This window comes from Stegostoma tigrinum, chromosome 21 (assembly GCF_030684315.1).
Source record: "Stegostoma tigrinum isolate sSteTig4 chromosome 21, sSteTig4.hap1, whole genome shotgun sequence".
Classification (NCBI taxonomy): Eukaryota; Metazoa; Chordata; class Chondrichthyes; order Orectolobiformes; family Stegostomatidae; genus Stegostoma; species Stegostoma tigrinum.
In genome coordinates, this window is record NC_081374.1 from 14,350,263 (window position 1) to 14,373,530 (window position 23,268).

The 23,268-nt window shown below is 43.6% G+C and overlaps 1 protein-coding gene across 4 annotated transcripts in view; it reads right to left on the reverse strand.

Moving 5' to 3' along the window:
* The window catches only part of LOC125462834 (daf-12-interacting protein 1-like), a 79,938-nt gene extending 57,034 nt beyond the window's left edge, over positions 1-22,904 (reverse strand). For 2 of the 4 annotated variants that reach the window (XM_048553260.1, XM_048553257.1), the window contains exons 1-4: positions 22,681-22,904; positions 13,997-14,113; positions 7,713-7,882; positions 1,314-1,396 (exon numbers count right to left, since the gene is read on the reverse strand). In XM_048553260.1, the coding sequence (XP_048409217.1) occupies positions 1,314-1,361 (48 nt within the window). In that variant the 5' untranslated portion in view covers positions 1,362-1,396; positions 7,713-7,882; positions 13,997-14,113; positions 22,681-22,904. The remainder of the gene's footprint in view (positions 1-1,313; positions 1,397-7,712; positions 7,883-13,996; positions 14,114-22,680) is intronic. The other 2 variants (XM_048553258.1, XM_048553259.1) reach the window with 2 other exon arrangements.
* Positions 22,905-23,268: the final 364 nt, after the last annotated feature.

Genomic DNA, 23,268 nt, shown 5'->3' on the forward strand with positions numbered 1-23,268 from the left:
TTGGACAGTTGGTTGAACTTTCTTAATACAGAATATGTTATAAGTTATTAATCAGGTTATAGCAAAGCTCCTGGCTAAGTTTAAGGTCAGTCAACGTGGGGTTTTGTGAAATGGAAATGAAGTTTGACCAGTCGGGGCTTGCCCACTTAAGATGTTTTTATTTTCTCAGAGGGTGGTGAGTCTTTGGACTGAAATGGTGGTGGAAGCAGAGTTTCAATACCGCACTAGAGTACTTACCTTGATTCTCAAGCTCATGTCTTAGTCTCAGATACATATCCTGAACCTCACAACTCATGTGAGAGTGCTACCAACTGAGCTACTGATAACTCAGGATGATGAGCATTTCAGATTATGAAAACATGGTATTATTGGCAGAGTTTAAAGTGGAGGGAAACAGATTCGTGTAAAGTGAGGGAACGAAGGGTTGTTGGGGTAGAGGGCGAATGTTGATTTCATGACTGATCTGATTGCACTTATTGAATGGTGCAGCAGGCTCAAAGGGGCTGAACGGCCTACTCCTGCTCCTGATTCTGATGTTCTTATTCAGAAGCATGTGACTGTCAGCAAAGTACTTTGGGATATCCTGAGGTCTTTTCTTTGAAGTCCTTTCCCAGCATTCAGTTCAACTAGTGACTCCATTTTGTGAGGCCACATTTTATGGTGAGACCCCACTTTGTGTCTATATTTCAGGGAATTCATGGAACATTTGCCTTCATCACTGGATGAAAAATTGCCTGACATCTCTCAGCATCCACATTCACATACACTGGGAGGACTGAAGGCGACCAGTATATTGAGTATAAAATTGTAATAGGCTACCAACGTACAAAAGCATATTTCAAAATGTTCAGCACCACTTTATCTAATATGCATGTATTGTAGCACATCTGTAACGCTCAGGGATGAAATACACAATGTGTTGGCTGGAGCACTACACACTTTGTTATGCAGTGCAGCCCGGAGTGTGTAATTTGAAAGCTTGTACAGTCCCAGCCTCCCAGACAGAAACAGCCAAGTTGATTCCCCTTAAACTGCAGCTTAATTCCTGCCAATGTTGTCCGCCCAGGAGCTTTTCTGTCACAGAGCATGTCACATCAATGTCAAAGCCCACAATATTTGGTTTCTAATTTCACCAGCCCAGGCACCAGGCTACAAAGATCACAGAATTCTATACGCCTTGGTAACAGGCTGTGAAAGGCCTATTATGAGGCAGATCATGTCCCTTCACAAGAGTTTATTACATGCCTGGCAACTTGCCTAGTTTTTCAGATTGCTGAATCTGGCAGGGAACAGTCAACATAGTAGGTACTTACTGATAGCGCCGCTGGGTACGGGCACTGTCTGTAATTCTTCAGATACATATCACATCAATCCGTTCAGGTTTGATGAGCAGAGGCTAAGACAAAATGGAAACAGCAGAGTGTTAGAAAAAAAAAGTTAAGTAATCAACTGTTTGCCATAATGATGCTTGGAGTGGAGAGCTTGCTTTTGGAGTTCTGGGTCAAGCATGAGGGTGGTGTGGCCTACCCAGTGTTACTGGCTAACCAAGACCAGCGCCTCGATGCTGGGGACATTGGCTGACACTGATATTGAGACGTCAATGCCACGCTGCCCTTTGTGAGAGCTTGCTGTGCACAAATCAACAGTCATGTTTCCTCCCTTAGAACAGTGAAAGCACTTTAAAAGAGCCTCATTGGCTGTAGACCCCTTTGGAGTGACTGGTAATCATTAACAGCATTCTGTAAATGCAAATTGCTCATTTTCGTTCGTTCACGCCACAGCCAATAGTCGGAGTGAGTTTTAGTTCATGCTGTTGTATAAATCACACCCCAGACTTGTTTAAGAAAGATTTGCGAGTTTCCATCTTGCAGGATTGTTTAGGCAGCCCACACATTTGCAAACCCACCAATCCTGCCCAGTACCCTGCCCGTTCTCTCCACTCTCCTGCATCCATTAAACATTCTGCAAAGCTACATCACCGAGGTAAATGTGCAACAGAAGCAATGAATGTTTACAGCACAACAGGAGGCCATTTATCCAGTGGTGTCTGTGCTGACCCTCTGACAGAATAATTCACCTTGTGCCACTCACACTCTGCCATTTTGCACCCCGCACTCCCCATCCCCGTAGGCCTGAAAATTATCCCTTTTCCAATAATGATCCAATTTCCTTTCGAAAATTTCTGTCCCAGCCACACTCTTGGGTACAGCACTCCAGATCCTAACTGTTCTCTCCACAGTATAGATTTTCCTCATGTTGCCATTGCTTCTTTTGCCAATGACCAGAAATATCTGGTTTTCTCACTCTTCTATTGACTCTGTTGCATCTATAAAGGTATCAACTGACGTGGCAGACAAACAGACACTCAAACTAAGGTCAAGCACAAACTTAAATCAAACCAAGAACTGCCGAAGCTGGAGATCAGAAACAAGCACAGAAATTGCTGGAGAAACTCAGCAGGTCTGGCAGCATCTGTGAAGAGAAAACTCAGTTAATGTTTTGGGTTCAGTGACCCTTCTTCAGAACCCAGGTGTTCTGAAGAAGAATCGCTGGATCTAAAACGTTAACTCTGCTTTCTCTACACAGATGCTGCCAAACCTGCTGAGCTTCTCCAGCAATTTCTGTGTTTGTTTGAGCACAACTCAGTCATTCTTAGTACTCAAGCCACTTACAATGTACAGGCGTTGACGTAATTTTTAATGACTGCATATTTAACTCACTATTCTAGTTTGTCACATATTACACTAAATCGCAAGACTCATGGCTTGGAAATAGATATTACCCATGAGATGGGGACTGGTTAGACTCATACTGATGGCTTAAAACTTTCTCTGTGTTCTGAGCTCAGTGTCTTTCTTCCATTGTGGTTGTTCCCAGATTGTCATTACCAATGATCCTTCTCATATACCTTTTCTCCAGATCTTCAAGAATGTCCGACGATGTGCCCCTGCCCAAAACCCTCATCATTCTGAGATCATCTATCCAACAGGCATGTAAACAGGACACATCTGCTCCATTGCTCCCCTATCTATCCTTAACTTAATCTTTGCAACCATAAAGGTCAGTGACCCTTAGCCCTAAACGTCGGCTCAGTCAGCAGCCTGGTACCACCTCTCCTTTCCACACTAGACTGATTTGTGCATGATTTAGATTTTTGTCCCACCTTTGCACTTTGTAGAGATTTAGCTGTCGGTTAGCCATACTGTTCCACTTCCATCAATCAGACGCGTTTCTCGCTCTCTATTTTGACCAGATGGAGGAGAGCTGGAACAGTCATGGAATAGTTGCCCAGTAGTTCTTCATGACATTGCTGTGACTAATTCACACTTTGGATCAGAACTTATCAAGCTTTTATTTCAACGGTTTTATAAATGTTTTGGGCTGAATTCCGTCCAATGACATTTTCAACTGTATCATGACAAATGTGCATTAATTAAAATTGTCAAACACATTCAAAACCTTCCTACTCACCCCACACAAACTCTGTGATCTTCTCTCACTTCATAACCCTCTGAGGTCTTTGAGCACCTCAATTCAGGCCCCAGGCACTCCCAATTTTCTTTGCCTACTGTCGGCAGCAATGCCTTGAACTCTCAACTCTGCACTCTGAAAATCTCCTCTTAAAACCAGCCAACTTTCTGTCCACCAGCTCCCCATTTAAAGCACTTCTTAAGGCCCAACCTCACACCAAAACTTTCTCATCAACTGATCCAACTTCTGTTTATCTACACTGTTACATTTTGCTTGTTCGTGTCAAGTACTGTGGGGTGTTTAATGACATCAAAGGTGCCACATAAATGTAAAAGTTGTTGTGCCCTCTCAATGGCTCAGTTGCTCAGTTACTTGCTGTTGAGCTACTGCAGAGGCGCTCCGCATTTTCTCTTTCAATTTCGGAATTCCATTTTTTTTTTCAAATTATACTATTATAGCACAGGAAAGTTGGCTGAAAAGGTTTGAGAATGCATTTGCCAGGGTTGGAGGGTTTCAACTACAGGGAGAGGCTGAGCACTGAGACTGAAGGGTGACCTTATAGAGATTTATAAAATCATGAGGGACGTGTAAAGGGTGAATAGTCATGATCTTCTCCCCAAGGTATGGGAGTCCAAAACCAGACGGCATAGGTTTAAGGTGAAAGGGGAAAGATTTAAAAGAGATCTAAGGGACAACGTTTTCATGCAGAGGGTGGTGCGTGTATGGAATGAGCTGCCAGAGGATGTGGTGGAGGCTGGTACAATTACAACATTTAAAAGGCATTTGGGTGGGTATATGAATGGGAAAGTTTTGGAGTAGATTTGTAGCTCGTGTTGTGGATGTTGTGGTTGGTTGGCTCGCTGAGCTGGTTGGTTGTTCCGTAGACGTTTCATTACCCTGCTGGGTAACATCATCAGTGCAGCCTCCAATGAAGCGCTGTTGTGTTTTCCCGCCTGAATTCTAAACTCTGGAGTCCATTGAGCTGGATTACCTCACTTCCAGTTTTCCTTCACAATGCAGTGCATATGGGGTCGAGCTCTATGTGTTTGTTGATGGCGTTCCTCATGGAATACCAGGCATCTAGGGATTTCCGTGCTTGTCTCTGCTTTGCTTGTCCCAGGATCTTGGTGTTGTCCCAACTGAATTGGTGGTTCTCCTAATCCATGTGGATAGAGATGAGTGAGTATTGGTCATGCCTTTTTGTAGCCAATTGGTGTTCATGTACTCTTGCTGTTAATTTCCTTCCTGTTTGTCCGATGTAGTGTTTGTCACAGTCTTTGAGTTCCTGTATATGACATTGGTCTTGTCCATAGTGGGTAGTGGGTCATTGGTTCAGGTGAGCAGTTGCCCTCAGGTTGACATGGGTTTGAGTGCCAGTCTGATGCCCAGTGGTCGGAGGAATCTTGTGATTAATTCCGATGTGTTCCTGATGCAGGGTAGCCTAATGAGTGTGTTAGGTCGTGTAGTATCTTCCTGGTGTTGTTCATGTAATAGGCATTTTCTGACCCTGTTTTTTGTATATCCATTGTCCTTGAATGGGGAGAGTTTGGAGGGACATGGGCCAAATGCGACTGGATTAACTCTGGATGTCTGGATGGCGTGGGCGACTTGAAGCAAAGGGTCTGTTTCCATGAAGTACATCTCTATGACTTTATAACAGCCCAATTGTACAGATGACAATGGTCTCATTCTACTCGGGATTTTATTTGCAAATGTAGTCCAGGGAGTCCAGAACTAGAGGTCACAGTCTAAGGATGCGTGGTAGGTCATTTTGGATTGAAATGAGGAGAAATGTCTTCATTGGACAGTGGTGAGCCTGTGGAATTCACGACCACAGAAAGTGGTTGAAGCCAAAACATTGAATGTTTCCAAGATGTAGTTAGATATGGTTCTTAGGGCCAAGGGGATCAAAAGGTACAGGGAGAAACTGGAAACACAGTACTGAGTTGGATGATCAGCCATATCATATTGAATGGTGGAAGAAGTCTGATGGGCCAAAAGGCCTACTCCTTCTCTTATTTTCTATGCTTCCATATATATGTGGAAACCAGCTCAAATCATACCACAATGAAAATCCGTCACCACATCATGAGGTAAGTGCAGTTATGGTCAGGCAATGGTCCCAGGGATAGGCCCATGGAGAGTCTGGCAAAGGCTGGGGTTGCTCTTGAAGAAGATTGAGAAGAGATTTGACAGAGGTTCTCAAAATCAGCAACGCCCTGGATATAACAGAAAAGGAGAAACCGTTCCCAGTGGCCGAAGAGTCTTCTCTCTCTAGTCAAGGGATAAATAACCAGGGGACAGAGGTTAAGGTGACCAGGAGGTTTGGGGGGGATTTGAGAGAAAAATGTTTTCATCCAGTGCATAGTGGGTGTCTGGGACTCACTGCCAAAAAGGGTGGTTAGGTGGGTAGGCCAAGGGAAATGCAGATATAGGTGCAGGCAAGGTGGGTCTGAGTGGGAGGCTCTTTGGAGGTTTCGTGTGGACTCAAGGGGTTGAATGGTCTGCTTTGGCATTGTAGGGATTCCATGAAAACGAGCACTTGAATTGCCAATGCATATAAGGCTATGGACCTAGTGCTGGCAAAGGGGATTAGAATAGATAGAATCCTGATGACTGGGACATGTAGGATGGGCCAAAGGGCCTTTATCCATGCTGGAAAAACTCTGTGACTCCAGAGGCTGAGAACCAGAGGACAGTAATTGAAGGCAATTGGTAAGAATCGCTGGTGAGATGAAGAGAAACATTCTTTTAAAAATAATTGATTGTTAGAATCTGTAGCGCATTGCCTGTGAGTATGGTAAAGGCAGGTTTAAGCAAGGCTTACAATGAAAAAATGTCGCGGGGCTGCAGCAAAAAGGCAGGGACACAGGTCCAGCTGAGTTACCATTTACAGTGAGCTGGCACTGACACAATACGCTGAATGGCCTCCTGCAACCATGCTATTATTTCATGCTCGACTTATCAGATGAGGGCTGTTGTGAATTCGAGCACAGACCTGCTCTCCACTGGCCTCTACTGATCACTGACATTTTAACAAGGTGTGCTCCTAACGTGGGCCACCATTAAATATGGCCACTTGGAGACATTCTTGGATGTGCAAAGCAATCGCCATGATGTCAGTCAACTGCTACAGGGGTACATTGTGTCCATAAACCTCTGGCCACGCAGAGGTGACTCTGAAAAGGGTGGCAGAAGCAGCGACTGAACCAAAGAAACCCAAACCCCACAAGAAGGTGGGAAAAACGGTAAGTAAACACTGAGTCGAAACCAGCAAAGGTCAGGAAAGCAGCAGCCAAACATTCAAAGATTGCAACACCTAGAAATCTGAACCCATTCGTCTTCACAGCCAGCGGGTCTCTCAGAACAGGGATGAGCCCACTACCGCTGTCCAGTATATTCAAGGTGAGATGGTAACATTAGCAAGCACAGATATTTCTAATTTACTTATAGGATGTGGTGTTGCTGGCTGGTCAGCAATTTATCGCCCATCCCTAGTTACCCTTGAGATTCCCCAAAACCACTGCAGTGAGGCGTTTTATAATCTGCATGTGTAAAAGGAATAATGATGTTACTGAGGCAGTTCCTTGTTATAAAGTCACCATATTCATACCAGAGCACAGGGCTGCTCTCTCAGTCAAGAGGAATGACCAGTGGTGGTGGTTTAGCCTGAGAGTCACCATGTCTCGGGCAAGGGGAGAGACTGAGAAGAAGAGTCCTTCATGGTAGCCTCAGCTGGTGCAGGAATTGAACCCACATTGTTGGCGCCATTCTGCATTGCAAACTGGCCAACCCTTGGTCTTTGTTATGGAATGGGCTGAGTTTAGATCCAACGCTACAGACTGTGCTTTGTAGCAGGACCAGTGAAATCTTCAGGTTTGTGGAAAAACGATAGTGCATGTGTACATAGGCAGCGCCATCTCTGTAACAGGCAGCTGTCATTCTGTCACTCCGCAGTGATGAAGAATGGCAAACTCTACGGCCGTGCACAAAGGACTAATCGCACTTCCTCATGGATGTGCTGGCAATAAGCACAGTTTTACCTAAGTGGAATATTCTCTACTGTAAACAGTCTCTTGATATATGGGAAGCTTTTCAATTAAAACATTTCGCGCTCACAGCTAAGTTGACTGAATTGCTGTTAATGCAGGATCAATGGGTTGAAGCCTTCACACTCCAAATACCAAATGCAGTCAGTCAGTGTGGGCAAGGAGGCAGCTTTAACTTTCCCAGACTGTTACCTTTGTTGAACTCAAGAAATTGATTCCTCGCTTTATTTACATGGGATCTTGAGTGCCTTCAGGCTTCTCTTTAGGATCAAGATTCCGGTCCATTTCAATATTGGGAGAGAATTACTTCCACATCTGTATTTCCAATTTCTTTTTGTGCCACACCGACTGGAAAATTATTCCTGAAAAATCAAGACGACATCAGCGGTAATGAAGGCTCTGCTGTTTGCCAAGTGCTTCCAGCAGGTTTAATTACAACTGTAGGTGAAGTTGCACAGGATTTGTACCCAGAGCTGTACAATGGAGAAATCCGGCTTGCAGCCAAGTCTTCAAACAGAGCAACCCACCCCCTGAGGTGCAAAGGGGAGGAGTCACTCAGACACTGTGCAGTGCTGATGAGATTATTATTTAAATCAGCTCACTCGGTAAACATCAAGGATTTGATGTCATGTACTTGGTATCACTGTTTCACCCTCCTGCACAGCACATCTGGATGAAGGCTCTGAGCAGTTGAATCACATCAACCAGAGAGGACCAAAGCCTCAGCAGTGGGGGACTTAAGGTCCTTGACCTCAGATAATCAAGCACACAGGGGTAAATTGTCCTTCATAGGTTTTATTAATAACAGCAAAGAGAGCAGAGTGACACTGCAAAGTTCATCAAAAAGCCCGACTATATGTGGGAGCTACCAGCCCAGCCACAAGAGTGTGGAGTTTTCATTTTCAAGCTACCTTTCGGGCCTGTGGAAAGAAAAGCTTACATTTATGCAGCACCAAATGCCTCAAAGCGCTTTACGTCCACTATCGGCAGTCACTGTTGCAATATGCTTCTAACAAGACCCATGATTTGCATCCTACATCCGTCACTGGTGCACACAATTCTATCATCAATCCTGCTAGCATGAAAGAATGATGTTGTCATGCCCTTTTGTAAAATACAAGCACCGATTTCCCTTGTCGCAGCTGTAATCACATGTCCCCTTTGCTGTAAATGTGTAAGAACAGACTCAGTTCATGAACCAAGCCACTTAAAAGGAGTTGGCACTGAAGCAGTGCACACTGAATGACTTTTGTTAGTTAGTGTGCACTGCTTCAGTGCCAACTCCTTTTAAGTGGCTTGTTTCATGAACTGAGTTTGCTCTTACGGTCAGCGAGCCCACCACGTTTGGCCAGCTTGGCCCCCAGGAGCACTGGCTTAACCCTGACGGAACACTTGTTCATTATCCTTCAAAAGCAAAAAGTATAATAGCAAGAAACCTCTTATTTATTGTGGAATCTTGTCTGCCTGAAACCTACAGCTTTCTGCCCAAGGCTGGCAGCTTGATTCCCAAAGGGAGGAATCCAGTCAAAAGATTGTAGGTTCAAGGGCAATACAAAGGGATAAGCTCATGAGCTACAGTCTCTCGCCACACTAAGGGAAGGCAACATTGTCGGGTGGTGCTGTAATTTAGACGAAAATGTGAAACCAAGGCCCCTGTTTCCCCCTGCTTCTATCAGATCATTTGGATGAATATTCAACGATCCTATAGCCGGTCACTGCACCTCACATTTAGGAAGTTTAGGGCCAGGGCACTCAGTGGGAAAGCTGAATTTTGGCATCGATATGGCTGCCCCACCCATTTCTACACCACTGCCAAAAAACCTGCTGAAACTCACTGGCGAATCCCGAATGAAAAATGAAAACTTGAACAAACACAGATCCTTACTGAACTCCCTGCTTGTCCGCTGTCCCATGTTTATGATAACTATGTGAACCTCTTCCCACAAAGACAACAACTTCTTCAGCTCTCTTTTGAAGCAATAACATTCCCACCCACGTTTCAGTATTTTCTACAAGTTTAACATAATCTCCTTCCCCTTGCCCTCCACCTTACTGGATTAATTGTAACTTTTAAAATTAAGATTGATCCTGGTTGATTTCTCAAATGGAATATTTAAGCTGCTCCCTTTCTTGACACCAATTAGCTCACGGCTGTAACTGAATCTAAAGCTTCCTCGTTTCTTGGTTGCAACTTCAACAGAAAGCACTGTGGCTGCTGGCTACATGAAGCCAAACAGCATCTACAAACAAACAAATGCTGGAGATCACAGCGAATCTGAGAACATCCAGGGAGAACAGAGCAAGCTAACATCTGGAAAGTAGAAGACTCTTCATCAGAGCAGAAGTGTTGGGTGGTGGTGGGGGGGGGTGGTGCAGGATTTATGCCATAGTTGGGGAAGTGGAGTGCTGGAGAGAATGGGTCCTGACAGTGCAGATTAAGTGACCAGGATGAGAGAATGGCATAACAATGCTGTGTCATAAAGCCAGGCTGAAAAGAACTGCCACCATGGAGGGGGAAGGGGGGGACTGGATATGGTGACTGAGAATGTAACAGGTAAAGCTAAAAGAAAAGACAGGATTGGGAGTGGGTTCACAATCTGAAGGCGTTGAATTCGGTAATAAGTCCAGAATACTGTAAAGAGCCAAGTCTGAAGACAAGGGCCAAAGGGCCCGGACTGCGCTGTAATGTTCTATGTTCTATGACGCTGTTCCTCCAGTTTGCTCTGTGATTCCCTGGAGCATTGCAACATGCCAAGGGCATAGAGATAGTAAGAATTGCAGATACTGGAGCCAGGGATAAGACAGTGTGGAGCTGGAGGAGCACCGCAGGCCAGGCAGCATCAGAGGAGCAGGAAAGTTGACTTTTTGGGTCGGGACCCTTCTTTAGAAATGGGGGAGAGGGAAGGGAGCTGAGAAATAAATAGACAGAGGAGGGGTGGGGCTGGGGGGGGGGTAGGTAGGATAGTAATAGTTGAGTGCAGGTAGAGAGTGGTGGGGATTGGTCAGCGAGGTGGGAGGAGCGGATAGGCGGGAGAGAAGACGGACAGGTCGCATCAGGTTAAGGAGGCAGGAATGAGAGGGTGGGTTGGTCATGGGATGAGGCTGGGGGTGGGGAGATTGTGAAACTGGTGACATCTTCATTTAGGCCATTGGGCTGGAGATCACAATGATGCCACCGGGAAACTGGAGGAACAGCACCTCATATTCTGCCTTGGGAGTCTACAACCCGATGGTCTCAATGTGGACTTTACCAATGCCGTAAGAAATGGGTGCCATTGTGCCATAAGACTTTTACTTCCCTATCACATTTCAATAACTATAGCCAAATCCCCTCCTCTACCTGAAATGTTTTACATTCTAACCGATAATGGGAATAATTCCAATGAGGATAATTTCTCTGTTTATTAAGATCTCTCCGGTTTAGCCAAACCAGTTCTCTTATATCGGTCTGAAGAACTGATCTCTTGTGCAGGGAAATGAACTAGCAAAAAAAATAGTACTTTCATCCATTGACCTTTATTAATAGGCATCAGCTAGGTTATGAACATCCAGACTCTTTAAGGGTCCAGGAATCACAATTTAATAGCCTGCCTCCCCATTTAAGAGAACACAGAACCCTACATGAGGTAAATTACAAGTTTCAAAAAGAGCTGAATATGCAATATACTTTACGTTTAAATTATATTGCAACATTAAAAGTAAAAGACATCTCCATAGTCATAACCAGACCATTAGGCTGCTCTCTCATTAGAGACAGACAACTGGTGCTGGTTTAACCTGAGGGTCACTGTGCCTCAGGCGAGGTTGAGAAGGAGAGTCCTTCATGGTAACCTCAGCCAGTGCACGAACTGAACCCACACTGTTAGCATCATTCACCAAACAACTGAGCTAACAGGCAAGCACACAAACGAAGACTAAAGATGGAAACACAGTCTCATTTCCAAAGTAGAATCAAAAATTTCAACCTCTTGTAATCTTTCAATAAAATACTTTAGATACTAATCAAAATCCAAACTAAAATGTTGCCTTAAATTCTTCTAAGTGGCACGCCACCTGGTCATCAAGGTATCCCTCCTCAATTAAGAATAAAAGAATTTTACTCTGCATTGGGCCTTTTTGTCACAAGAAGTATTGGTGAGGGTTCTATTACTGCTGAACTTTCAACGGTGAAGTTCCTAACTTTAAACTGTTCTTCACCTAATTAAGACAGCTGCGTGGTTGCCACTTTCCAGTGTGGGGTCATCCTTTATCATTATCCTGATGAGGTTACACTTCATTCTCTATCATTCCAAAATAATTTTATTGCTGATAATTCTCTTATCTTAAAGCTATCAGCATTTGTCTTGAAAGAACTGTTTGCCTTAAAGTAACAATTACTATAACTTGTGTTCATCCACTTCTTCATTTTATTATTGTACCTTATTCTTAAAAAGTTTTTAAACTATATAAAGATTTTTTTCCTATTAGATCAATCAAGTGCTACATTTACATAGCATCCCTTTCTCTACAGAAGGATTATGGGTAATATTTCCATTTTTGTGATTATCAATTCAGGAAGAATGGTCAGTGACTCAGACATTTTTATTATCTGGTTCTACCTTATACCAGCTTGGAACATTTCTTTCTCAGAGTTAATGGGAACTGCAGATGCTGGAGATTCAAAGATAATAAAATGTGAGGCTGGACGAACACAGCAGGCCAAGCAGCATCTCAGGAGCACAAAAGCTGACGTTTCGGGCCTAGACCCTTCATCAGAGAGAAAGGGTCTAGGCCCGAAACGTCAGCTTTTGTGCTCCTGAGATGCTGCTTGGCCTGCTGTGTTCGTCCAGCCTCACATTTTATTATCTTTCTCAGAGTTGCCAGGTTACAGTCAAACTGGATATGTTTCATATCACATGCAGATATTAATGTCCTTTACTGTTATTTTAACATTCCTTACACTAAAAGCTATTCTAGCAGGATTATTTCAACCTGCACTTTTGAAATCGTTACATTAGTGTGTACCTGCACCTTAAAATGTAACTTCAAAAACATTCCAATGTCGATTAGTGTGATTTCAAATGTATTAGCATATTTATAATTCAAACTTGTTAAAGAATCATTAAACACATGTGTCATCTATAATCAAAAGTCTTAGTACAGAATATCCTTAAAAGTAATCATTTTACACATTTCAAGGCACAAAATTCTACTGTCAAAGGACACAAATTGTAATGGTGATGTTATTAGATGAGAAATCGACGAAGGAGCAGTGCTCCAAAAGCTTGAGATTTTAAATAAACCTGTTGAACCATAACCTGGTCTCGTGCGACTTCTGACTTTGTCCATCCCAGTCCAACACCAGCATCTCCACTAGGATATGGATTAAAATTTTACCATGGCAACCGGTGCAACTCAGTGAATAAATTCAGTGAATAAAGATCTGGAATACGATGCAAGCCTCACAAACGATGCCATGAGACTACAACTGGTTGTCAGAAACTCCAGCTAGTTCACTGAAGGCTTTAGGCAAGTAAACCTGCAGTCTCTACCCAGTCCTGACTGACGTGTGATTCCAGATCCACAGCGATGTGATTCACTCTTGATTGCCCTCTGAAATGGCCAAGCAGGTCACTCAAACAAATCAGGGATGGAATAACAAATGCTGGCCTTACCAATGACATGCACTCCCCATGAGAATAATGCAGGAACTCAAATTTTTAGCATTATTAAGTGTGTGATCATTTAAGCATACAAGATGCTGAAGGGACTTGACAAGGCAGTTGCTAAAGTATGTTTCCCTTTGAAGGACAGACCAAAATTAGGTGATGCAAATGAAAAATAAGTGGTCTTTCACTAAGGACAGGGATGAAGAAAAGAGTTTTCCTGCGGAGGGTCAACAGACTTTGGAGCTCCCTGCCCCACAGAGCAGTAAAGGAAGTTCCACTGAATATCTTTAAGGCAGAGGTAACAAGTCAGTGAAAGGTTATTGGGAATAGAGAAGAATCTAAGTCAAGACCACAAGGAGATTAACCATGATATCATCAAACAAAGGAGCAAGCTTGAGGGGCCGAATGGCCTACTCCCAGTCCTATGTTCTTAGTCAGCACAAATGTAGCAGATATATCTGGATGTAAACTTTAACTTTCTCTGCTGTCCAAAACAGAATCTTGAAAGCTGCCAACTTATTAAATTTTCTCATTTTTGTTCCTAAATTGTGACCTCATAATTATCCCCAAATTTTATCTAATTATTTGAATGCCTTCCTAGGTATGTGGAATTAAAAAGTCCACAGTGCAGATAAAGGCCCTTCAGCTCATCGAGTCAACACCAGTCAAAAAACAAGCTCGTTACTATATTCTAATCCATTTTCCAGCATTTGTTTCTTGCATTCCTTGGCATCACACATGCACTTCTTAATATATCTCTTCACATCTTAATCCATTTAACCACGTCAAAATACGCTGCTGATCTGCAACCTAACCCAATATACTCACTGAAAGGAGAAATCAAATGATCAAAGAATCACTCGACACCCATATCCGTTTCCAAATCGTCAGAGGTCTGTTTTACAGTAGTAGGAAGTAAGCTGCAGGGAAGTCCAGGCAACTTCACTAAAGAAAACAAAACATACTCCTTTTATACATTTTATTTCAGCCCACCTTGGCAGGCATAAACCAATCTCATATCAAATTCAATTCCATACACATCCAATCAGCTTCGTCAAGTGACTGTGTGATCAGTCCATGGAACAGCTTTATCCCGCAATCTCATGATATTCACCAGACCCCTTTATCAATTATCCTTGGGCCTTCACAATACGTCTTATTCAGTGACATTCCAGAAAGTACTCCCACTGTTGATTAGACTGAGGCCTCTTCGAGCTGCCTGATTCTGACAATTCCCAGGAATGCAGTTAAACCCCATAGTGCCTTTATACTTAAAACTCCATTTTGATACCGGCCATGTAGCTACACTTTGTTACATAACACACAATGTTTTACTGTAGGTAGCTGCTTGAGCCACAAATTGGCCAAGCCACCTACCTTTGCTCCAGATCCTTTATTAACTTTGATTAACAAAAATCCATCAATTTCACTTCTATAATTTACAATTAATCCAACACTTTATTGCTGAGAGTCAAAAATTCCAGGGCCCCTTGCATCCAGAAGCTTCTGCTAATTTCACTCTTGATGGACCTAACTTTTACACTATAACCCCTAGTTCAAGATTCACCAACCTACTGAAATAGATTCTATCTACCCTATCTGTTCCCCTCGATAACTGGTAAACCTCAATCAAAGCATCCTTTAACCTTCCAAATCCAGGGAAAACAACCCTAATTTAATTACTCATCTTGTAATTTAACCTTGGAGTCGAGATACTGTCAAACCAAATCAGCCCTTCCATCTCTTTATCCACAGCACTGAAATGTTAAAGGGTGAATATTTGTTCTGCTGACATGTAAGAAATTAGGTGCTAAGCTGCATCGTGGGTGCCTCTGTCTCGCAGACAAAATGTGGTAATCTAATTATACTCTGCTCTCTGTAAATGTTGAACTAAGGCGAAAAAGATGAGGCACTGTCTAGACCGGCGATTGAGAATTGAGGAACTGTCCAGTTGCACACATTGTTTTGGGCTTCTAAAGTTAGGTGATTAAGTTATGTACTATCAGTGTTGCTAGGCAGATGACGATGGGGAAGTAAAAAATTGTATCTTGCATACATGACTGACTGTGATGTATAATCCTTTGTAAAGGGAGGACAATTCCCTTATCGCGGGGCATCAGTGTGCAATGCACCACGTATAGCATGGAATTTGTAGAGTGATCCTCCACATTTGTAAGCGCTTACTTAAATAAATGCTACTGCAAGTTATCTGTCTGTTGCTGCTGTACATTTGTTTCAAGCGAATACGTTAGGTGATAAGAACTCAACAGGACAGCACTGTAAAGTTAAAATCTTTACAGAAACTCAAAATTAACCCTAATGGTTCCTACTCAGGTTTCTGAGTAACTAATCCCATACTCAGTGTATAATCAATGGTAGACAGCAATTTGTAGCAATTTATTAACAATGCAGCAATTTGAGCAGAGCAAAATTAAGCAAAGTAATTTAGCTAGGATTTACCCAAAAACCTTTGTTTTCGGCCCCAATCAAGGATCATAAATCGGCTAGCTGTAAGAAGACAGAAGGTGACGATTGATGGGTAATGTTCATCTTGGAGTTCAGTTACTAGTGATGTACCGCAAGGATCTGTTTTACGGCCACTGCTGTTTGTCATTTTTATAAATGACCTAGATGAGGGCGTAGAAGGATGGGTTAGTAAATTTGCGGATGACACTAAAGTCGGCAGAGTTGTGGATAGTGCAGAAGGATGTTGCAAGTTACAGAGGGACATAGATAAACTGCAAAGCTGGGCTGAGAGGTGGCAAATGGAGTTTAAAGCGGAAAAATGTGAGGTGATTCACTCTGGGAGGATTAACAGGAACACAAAGTACTGGGCTAATGGTAAGATTCTTCATAGTGTGGATGAGCAGAGAGACCTTGGTGTCCATGTGCATAGATCCCTGAAAGTTGCCACCCAGGTTGATAGGGTTGTTAGGAACGCATCTGGTGTGTTAGGTTTTATTGTTAGAGGAACTGAGTTTCTGAGCCATGAGGTCATGTTGCAGCTGTACAAAACTCTGGAGTGGCCGCACTTGGAGTATTGCGTACAGCTCTGGTGCCGCATTATAGGAAGGATGTGGAAGCATTGGAAAGGGTGCAGAGGATGTTGCCTGGTATGGTGGGAAGGTCTTATGAAGAAAGGCGGAGGGACTTGAGGCTGTTTTCATTACAGAGAAGACGGTTAAGAGGTGACTTAATAGAGACATACAAGTTGATCAGAGGATTAGAATAGGGTGGACAGTGAGAGCTTTTTTCCTCGGATGGTGATGGCTAGCACGAGGGGACATAGCTTTAAATTGAGGGGTGATAAGATATAGGACAGATGTCAGAGGTAGGTTCTTTACCCAGAGAGGAGTAAGGGCATGTAATGCCCTGCCTGCAACAGTAGTAGACTCGCCAACTTTAAGGGCATTTAAATGGTCATTGGATAAACATGTGAATGATAATGGAATAGTGTAGGTTAGATGGGCTTCAGATTGGTTTCACAGGTCAGCGCAACATCGAGGGCCGAAGGGCCTGTACTGCGCTGTAATGTTCTATGTTCTATGTTCCATCACACAAAAGACAAATAGAAAGACAAACACAATTAAGGTTAAATTGAATAACAAAATTGGCCAAATTACTTAAACAGTTTTCATAATGCATGGTTCTACAGGCAAAGAGCACAGCCTTCGAGTAAAGGGAAGACCTTTTAGAACGGAGATAAGGAGAAACTTCTTCAGCCAGAGAGTAGTGACTGTATGGAATTCACTGCCATAGAAGGCTGTGGAGGCCAGGTCATTGAGTACATTGAAGACTGAGATAGACAGGTTTTTGATTACCAAAGGGATCAAGGGTTACGGGGAGAAAGCAGGAGAATGAGGTTGACAAACATATCAGCAATGATTGAATGGCGGAGCGGACCTGTTGGGCTGAATGGCCTAATTTTTGCTCCTATGTCTTATGGTCTTATATGATTGTTCCTCAGCTGATTTTCTGAAGATGTCAGACAGAGCCACCTATTCAGTTCATTCAGATGAAATCAGTGATACATACATATATAATATATATACATATAACTTAGTTCAGAAAACAGAAAATAGAAGCTTCCAATAGCTGATAATTGGAGGTTAGACAGAGAACTTTCAAATCTTCATGCTGCAGCATCATCAGCCAAACTCCTTCTCATACAAAACACAGTCCATAGCCCAGTTCAGACTCTGGCCTCACCCTGTCAGACTAACCATCTCCCCACAAGGTTCCAGTTACCCTCAACACCTGCCATCTGCTTAAGCAAAGGGTCTCTCCCAGACATGCTGGAGCCAATTCTTAAGGATTGACCTCCTTTAAGACCAAACATCTGTTATCCGTTTAAACATACTGTTCTTTGTCAGTGTCAAGTATCTATAGAACCTTCTGATCAAAAACGAACCTGCAATTTACATCCAGATCTGGCCTCACAAACAAACAAAATGGTTTGTTCGTACTCTCTTCCTATTTGATTAAAAATACGAGCTACTGTCCAAAGGTCATCATCAGCTCACAGCTCCAAAGCAAAAGTGATAAAAGAATGGATAGGCTGAATAGCCAAGGTCTTTTTTCCTACAGCGAGGGCGTCCAAAACTAGAGGGTATAGGTTGAAGGTGAGAGGGGGAAGATTTAAAAGGGACCTAGTTTTTCAAATAGAGAGTGGTCTGTGTATGGAATGAGCTGCCAGACGAAGTGGTGGAGGCAGGTATAATTACAACATTTAAAAGGCATCTGGACGGGTAAATGAATAGGAAAAGTTTAGAGGAATGTGGGTCAAATGCTGGCAATGGGACTAGGTCAGATTGGTGCAGATGAGTTGGATCAAAAGGTCTGTTTCCATGAAGTATTACTCTATAAAAAGATAGAAATAATTAAACATCTGCAAGAATTCTAACAGTACCATTCTGATTAACCTATGCTGCACTTCCTTGGAGACCAATTAATGTATCTTTCCTAAGCTCTGGTGACCAGAATCACTATGCTCCAAGTTTGGTCTAACCTGCACTATGTACATCTGTACCATGACTTCCAACCACTTGCTTCTATTCTTCAAGATTTAAAGGACAGCAGTTCATTGGCCTTTCAGATTCCTTTCTGTCACTAATCATGGTATTTTAATAATGCACGTTCCAATCAGATTTTGACCTTCACTGCTTCTAGTTTTTCACTGTCTGGAAAGTGTAAGGTTCAAATCTTCCCTAGCCCCTCCACTCCATATCTCTACAATTCCACTCACCAACACCATGCAGAGTTACATCTTCATATAAATGCACAGTTTGTCAACATCGTTCTTAATTATTTTGTCAGTCTCCAGGCCTGTGCACATTCTGACCAAAACATCTACTTGGGTGTTGCTAACCACAATCTGGCTACTGAGCAGAATCTCACTTTCAGTTATTGATGCATCATTAGTATTGTAAATATACATTTGTCTTTCTTTTATAAACAAATGTTGCACCTTTGACAGAACATCGTCACGCAATAAAGTGCAGTCACTGTTGCAATCACAAAATAAAATATTCAAGCCAGTGCTGTTATGGTCTGTTTTTAGCCGTTTTATTACCTTTTCCCAACTGTCATTCAAGTCATCTGCTGGGGAGAAGTGCCACCACAAAGTAAGATTGTCCCTTCCACTGTACAAAATAGCCACCTGGATTAATGCTGAGCCTCTAACACAGTGAAATGGCCAAACTTTTCATGGGCAAGCAAATTTTGGCAAGTCAGGTGAAGAAATATTAAGGAAGGTAGGAAAAAGCTTGATCAAATGGGCAGGTTTTAAGGACACTCTTCACAGAAGAAAGAGGTATCCAGTTTCAGGGAAGGGAAGTCCAGAGCTCAGGCTTAGGCTGCTGAAAGTATCGCCCCGAACATGAAATGAACTCAGAGAATGCTGGAGAAACTCAGCAGATCACATGAAGAAGTGTCACATGGGACTCAAACGTTAACTGTGTTTCTCTCTCCACAGATGCTGCCAGGCCTGCTGAGTTTCTCCAGCATTCTGTTTGTTGCAAATTTCCAACATATGCAGAAATTTTTGCATTTACCCCAATATCCTGCATTAAGCCAGAATGAGAGGTGTATGGAGATCTTAGAGGGTGTAGGACCAAAATAGGCCACAGAGATATGCAGGGATTTAAAAACAGGGATGATAAATTTAAAACTGCACCACTGTCAGGTCAGAAGCCAGTTAGCGAACACTCTCACTTAGCACGCAGCAGACAGCATGTTTTGGAAATTATTCTCTCAGTTTGTTTTTATGCTCAATAATTACACTGAACATTTTAGCCAAGATCCCTCCATTCCTGAATGTAATAATTCCAGCTCTGTATCCTACAACCTCCAGCCTAACGGTGTGTTGATCCGAGTGCCAGGCCATTCCAAACCATTGCACTTTTTTCTCATTCCAATGTTAGCTTTAACTCAATTAATTAACTCTTCAACTATCCCTGGTGGACCATCAACTTGGTGAAAGACATTCTTAGGTCTGCCTGAAACTTGTTCATCTTCCAGAACAACAAGTGTTGCAGACTGGCACACTCCAAGGTCCCGGACTATGTGCTGAGGGATGCACTAAAGCTTAGGACAGCTACCACCAAATCACAATGAGGAAAGACCACAGTCTGAGGACTTCCTGCTGAAGGTAAATAGGGTCCGCTCAGTTATTGGACCCTCCTGATGCCTCAAATATATGTAAATATAGCGTTGTACAAGTAAGAGATACCTTTGGTTTGGGAGAGATAATACGAACTGCTGATGCTGGAGAACCTGAGATAACAAGGTGTGGAGCTGCATAAACACAGCAGGCCAAGCAACATCAGAGGAGCAGGAAAGCTGATGTTTCAGGTCCAGACCCTTTTGGATTGTTTGTTGGATAGAGTCAAACACCAATGTTTGATTGTTTTCTTCATATGCTATGGCACGGAACCAAACTTCATTTGTTACCATATATAAACAAAGTATATTTTTGAATTTAAACAAAAACTGTTCTCACCAGGATACGCTTAAATCAAAGCAACTACCCCACAGGTATCTCAGCTTTAACAAATCATATTCTGGTCTGTCTATGCATTCAAAGGCCGTTTGTTTAAACATCCCCCCCCACCCCACACACACACACACACACACACACACACACATATATATAACTGCAAACCAGCAACTTGACCCTCAATATCGACTTTAAAGAAACTAATAGAAATGCAAAATACTGTTAATGCTGGAAATCTGTGATAATGGGAACTGCAGATGCTGGAGAATCCAAGATAATGAAGTGTGGAGCTGGATGAACACAGCAGGCCAAGCAGCATCTCAGGAGCACAAAAGCTGACGTTTCGGGCCTAGACCCTTCATCAGAGAGGGGGATGGGGTGAGGGAACTGGAATAAATAGGGAGAGAGGGGGAGGTAGACCGAAGATGGAGAGAAAACAAGATAGGTAGAGAGGAGAGTATAGGTGAGGAGGTAGGGAGGGGATAGGTCAGTCCAGGGAGGATGGACAGGTCAAGGAGGTGGGATGAGGTGGTAGGTAGGAAATGGAGGTGCGGCTTGAGGTGGGAGGAAGGGATGGGTGAGAGGAAGAACAGGTTAGGGAAGCAGAGGCAGGCTGGGCTGGTTTGGGGATGCAGTGGGAGGAGGGGACGAACTGGGCTGGTTTTGGGATGCAGTAGGGGAAGGGGAGATTTTGAAGCTTGTGAAGTCCACGTTGATACCATTGGGCTGCAGGGTTCCCAAGCGGAATATGAGTTGCTGTTCCTGCAACCTTCAGGTGGCATCATTGTGGCACTCCAGGAGGCCCAGGATGGACATGTCGTCTGAGGAATGGGAGGGGGAGTTGAAATGGTTCGCGACTGGGAGGTGCAGTTGTTTATTGCGAACTGAGCGGAGGTGTTCTGCAAAGCGTTCCCCAAGCCTCCGCTTGGTTTCCTCAATGTAGAGGAAGCCACAACGCGTGCAATGGATACAATATACCACATTGACAGATGTGCAGGTGAACATTTGTTTGATATGGAAGGTCATCCTGGGGCCTGGGATGGGGGTGAGGGAGGAGGTATGGGGGCAAGTGTAGCATTTCCTGCGGTTGCAGGGGAAGGTGCCAGGTGTGGTGGGGTTGGAGGGGAGTGTGGAGCGGACAAGGGAGTCGCGGAGAGAGTGGTCTCTCCGGAAGGCAGACAAGGGTGGGGATGGAAAAATGGCTTGGGTGGTGGGGTCGGATTGTAAATGGCGGAAGTGTCGGAGGATGATACGTTGTATCTGGAGGTTGGTGGGGTGATATGTGAGGACGAGGGGGATCCTCTTTGGGCGGTTGTGGCGGGGGCAGGGTGTGAGGGATGTGTTGCGGGAAATGCGGGAGACACGGTCAAGGGCGTTCTCGACCACTGCGGGGGAAAGTTGCGGTCCTGGAAGAACATGGACATCTGGGATGTGCGGGAGTGGAATGCCTCATCCTGGGAGCAGATGCGGCAGAGGTGGAGGAATTGGGAAAAGGGGATGGCATTTTTGCAGGAGGGTGGGTGGGAGGAGGTGTATTCTAGGTAGCTGTGGGAGTCAGTGGGCTTGAAATGGACATCAGTTTCTAGCTGGTTGCCTGAGATGGAGACTGAGAGGTCCAGGAAGGTGAGGGATGTGTTGGAGATGGCCCAGGTGAACTTGAGGTTGGGGTGGAAGGTTTTGGTAAAGTGGATGAACTGTTGGAGCTCCTCTGGGGATCAAGAAGCAGATCCGATACAGTCATCAATGTACCGGAGGAAACGGTGGGGTTTGGGGCCTGTGTAGGTGCGGATGCGGAAAATCTGACGTCTTTACACCACCAACACTTTTGTCATTCAAAAATCCTGCTTTCTGCACAAACTTTATTCGTTCCTTCTTCCTCCACAGCATTTACATGCCTCTCTGTTTAAAAGCTGCCCCAGCTCCAATACTGATGAAAAACCTGCTGCAGGTGAAATCTCTCTCTCAAAAGACCGTGCAATTTCGGCTATCTTTTTCTCAGACCCTGGGTTCACGCCACCTTTCGCACTTTACACATTGAATCAAAAGCGCAGTAAATTGGGCACGTTCCTCTGATGGTCAGTCAGGTCAGTCGCAGAGAGGAGGTTTTCCTCCGACGGTCTCAGATTCATTCGTGTCTTGTTTTTGATCCATGTTCAAACCCTCATCAATGTGTTCAATACCGATAGTGCTTAGACACCGAAGGTTAAAGTCTCATTAGCCAAGTGTTTGGATCTGTGTGACTCAGGAGGATAGAGAAAGGCAGTCACACTGGTAAAAAGTTTCATAACTTGCTAAACACCTTCCACTTCCTCATACATATAACCTGAGATTATCGTGAACCTCTCAATGTCTTCAAAATGCCACCCTCTGTCCAATTCCCGATGTTCAAACCTCCAGAACTGATTTATTATTAATTACTCATATTTATTCTTTATTTTTAAACAGTATTTTACTTACTCGGGATCCCTCTGGCTTTAAACCCCAATTCCCTACAGTTTGAAAATAGCCCAAGTACCTTGCGTCTGTCCAGGGTGTTCTGCACCTCGTCCGTCCGATACATGCATTTCTTTTCAAACCAGCCACATTGTTTCACATTCCATTCGCAACAGCTCCCAAACAGAATCCAAATCCGGTACTTTGAAAAGACACCCCCGGGGAGGGACAGAGAGAATGATGAGAATGTAGAACTTGCCACCACGTGGAGTTGTTCAAGCTCTGGATATGCATTTAGATGGGAGGTTAGCTTCATACAGCAAGAAGATAAAAAGGAAGACAGGCTTATGCTGATAGGGTGGGATGAGAGCAGGCTGGCTCACAAGGTTGTTGCAGGCTCTGTAAACAATATAAAGGCATGTTTGGGTGCTGTCATGGAGTGGGAGATATTGCCGACGAACTATCACCAACACAAACAAAAACAGCCAATAAAATAGCTCAGGATGAAGCACCAGCTATTTTCTTGCTCCAAAAAAACGTACTTTATTCATAAAAGTTATAAAAGTACATGGCAGAACAATTAAAACTGAATATTACAGTATTTGCAAAAAGGCTCAGATTGTCTCTACATTGCATTGCCCACTCAATGCAACGGCAATTGTCTCAACAG